Source organism: Formica exsecta, unplaced genomic scaffold (genome assembly GCF_003651465.1).
Source record: "Formica exsecta isolate Colony F162 unplaced genomic scaffold, ASM365146v1 scaffold1172, whole genome shotgun sequence".
NCBI lineage: Eukaryota > Metazoa > Arthropoda > Insecta > Hymenoptera > Formicidae > Formica > Formica exsecta.
In genome coordinates, this window is record NW_021848513.1 from 2,198 (window position 1) to 4,546 (window position 2,349).

Sequence of the window (2,349 nt, forward strand, 5' to 3'; positions counted from 1 at the left end):
TGACCTGCAAGTGCAATAATGACCCAAAATTACGTCCCTAGTATCCAACTCATCGTCATCTGTCACATCGTTATTGTATGCTATGAATATTTGATGCTTTGTTGCACGACGAAATCGTGAGAAAATCCGAACCCTTATCAATCCTGGTTCCCCGAGAAGGGAATCGAGTTGGAACTCCTCTTGTCCATCACGTTGCATCTTATCTTGTATGTACGATGGTGCCAGGTTGACCTGAAACGTTCCCACAGTCAAGTCCCGTAAACTTTCCAATGACAAACGTGGAAAATCATGTAACTGACCATTCTGAAGATGAATCCATTGTGCATTCCTGGTACACATTCTCTCAACTTCTACTCGTGCTTGAACAACGTTCACTTCCTTCGACCTATTCAGGAGCTCTTGTGCCAATTCCGCATTGGCTCCTTCCATTTGAATTAAGGGGTGATACGCATTAATTATCGCCCCCGCAATATTATAAAACTCACCAAGATGATGAAGATGTGGCACTATAATTGTATGGTCGAAGAACTTGAAAATTGTTTTGATATGCCCATTTCTAGCTTCAATTATCCATCTAGTTTTCGTTACCAATCGAGACTCATTACTTTCTTCAGTAGATAACTGTTTCTGATTTGGCATAAGAAAAGCTGGCATTCTATTATCAATCCCTAGCTCTTGCAGTAATGGCTGAACATCTCGATATCCACGATCCAATATCAAAATATCTCCATCGTGGAACCACTCTCTCATGGTGTCAGCATCGCGTCGGAACTCGTTACTCAACATTTGAGCATCATTATTGTAATAATCAGAGAAATAAGGTCCCTGAATCGCCAATATGTACCCATCTGGAGCAACTATCAGAGCAGGTTTGATCAAATGTCGACCTTTGTGAATTGAATATGATTGACGTAGAACACGAAAATTACTACTTTTCTGAATGTACGAGTAAGTTCCGTCAATATAAGCAATAACTCTCGGGGAATCTGGTTCAGGATTATATAATTCATTAGCGAAAGAAGTTACATGATCCACTATATATTGTTCCCGAGTAATGGCTTGGAAACCGATATTGGCTGGGACAAATCTATAAAGAAGAGATTGGCGAACGTTTGCAATTGCCAAACCAACCGCTTGTCGAGATGAATATTGGAATAGAACCTTGAGAAATTCATCAGACAACCCTTGTCGTAGTTTACATAGAAACATCAAGAGATCTTTCTTACTGATATTTCTAACACCACGTGCTTGAGGAACGGGGTCGCAATATGTATACAGTTCTCGGAACTGCTCTTTTGTGATAGGAGCTATGGATGCGAACTCTTCATCAGTGAAATCATTTTCATTTTCATAATTGCACTTGTTAAGTGCTACATCACGGAGGGATTGTAAGAAGATTTGCAACTCCTGACCTTTAATGACATATGACCTGTGAACAGAAGTCAAACCTGGTAACAATGCTTTGTGAATCAAACCATCCTCATCTAAATGTCGGTCACAACATCTTGTTGTTTCCGGGATGTAAATATTCTTCAGAATGAAAACGTTCACCCTAGCCGTGATAGGCAACCGCCGAACATTGTTCGTAGCTCTGCAGAACAAACAAGGATGGTTGGAAATGTCAGTAATGACGTTGAGTCTCAAGCAACTTGGATTCCGTTCTATTTCGTCAATATCGTTTCTTATATTGATATTGCAATTAAAACATATTTTAGATTCATCATCAATTTCGATGGGCTGCGAACCATGTTCTTTTCGTCTGAGGATAGCGGTTTGTCTGATCACTTGATCATCGTCAATTCGCACCATTTGTCGCGGATTGAATTGACGATTACAAACGTAACAACGTTTGCGGGACGTGAAAGGCATTGTAAGATTTTTGTGACAATGAGGGTGAAAAGAATATTAAATAAGACCGAGACGCAATGATAGAAACAACTAGATACGAAGAAAAAATCGTAGTATTGCGTGAAAAAAGAACAAATGACAACGCTCTCCGGGCGAACCACGTCCGTTCGAGAGAAGAAGAATATCCAATGTTGACGACAAAAACAGGTGAATACGAATGAAAAATCCAAATATTGAGTGAAAAAAGAACTAATGACAACGCTCTCCGGGCAAACCACGTCCGTCCGAGAAAAGAAGAATATCCAATGTTGACGACAAAAACAGGTGAATACGAATGAAAAATCCAAGTATTGAGTGAAAAAAGAACTAATGACAACGCTCTCCGGGCGAACCACGTCCGTTCGAGAGAAGAAGAATATCCAATGTTGACGACAAAAACAGGTGAATACAAATGAAAAATCCAAGTGCAATACCCTGGTGCAAAAAACATGGACACCCTGT

General features: G+C 40.1%; 1 protein-coding gene across 1 annotated transcript; it reads right to left on the minus strand.

The window, feature by feature from the left end:
* Positions 1-4: 4 nt before the first annotated feature.
* On the minus strand, positions 5-1,869 carry LOC115240750 (the record flags this gene model as incomplete). Its single annotated transcript, XM_029816107.1, has 1 exon — positions 5-1,869. A coding segment is annotated over exon 1 (1,865 nt), but the record flags the coding sequence as incomplete, so codon positions are not given.
* Positions 1,870-2,349: the final 480 nt, after the last annotated feature.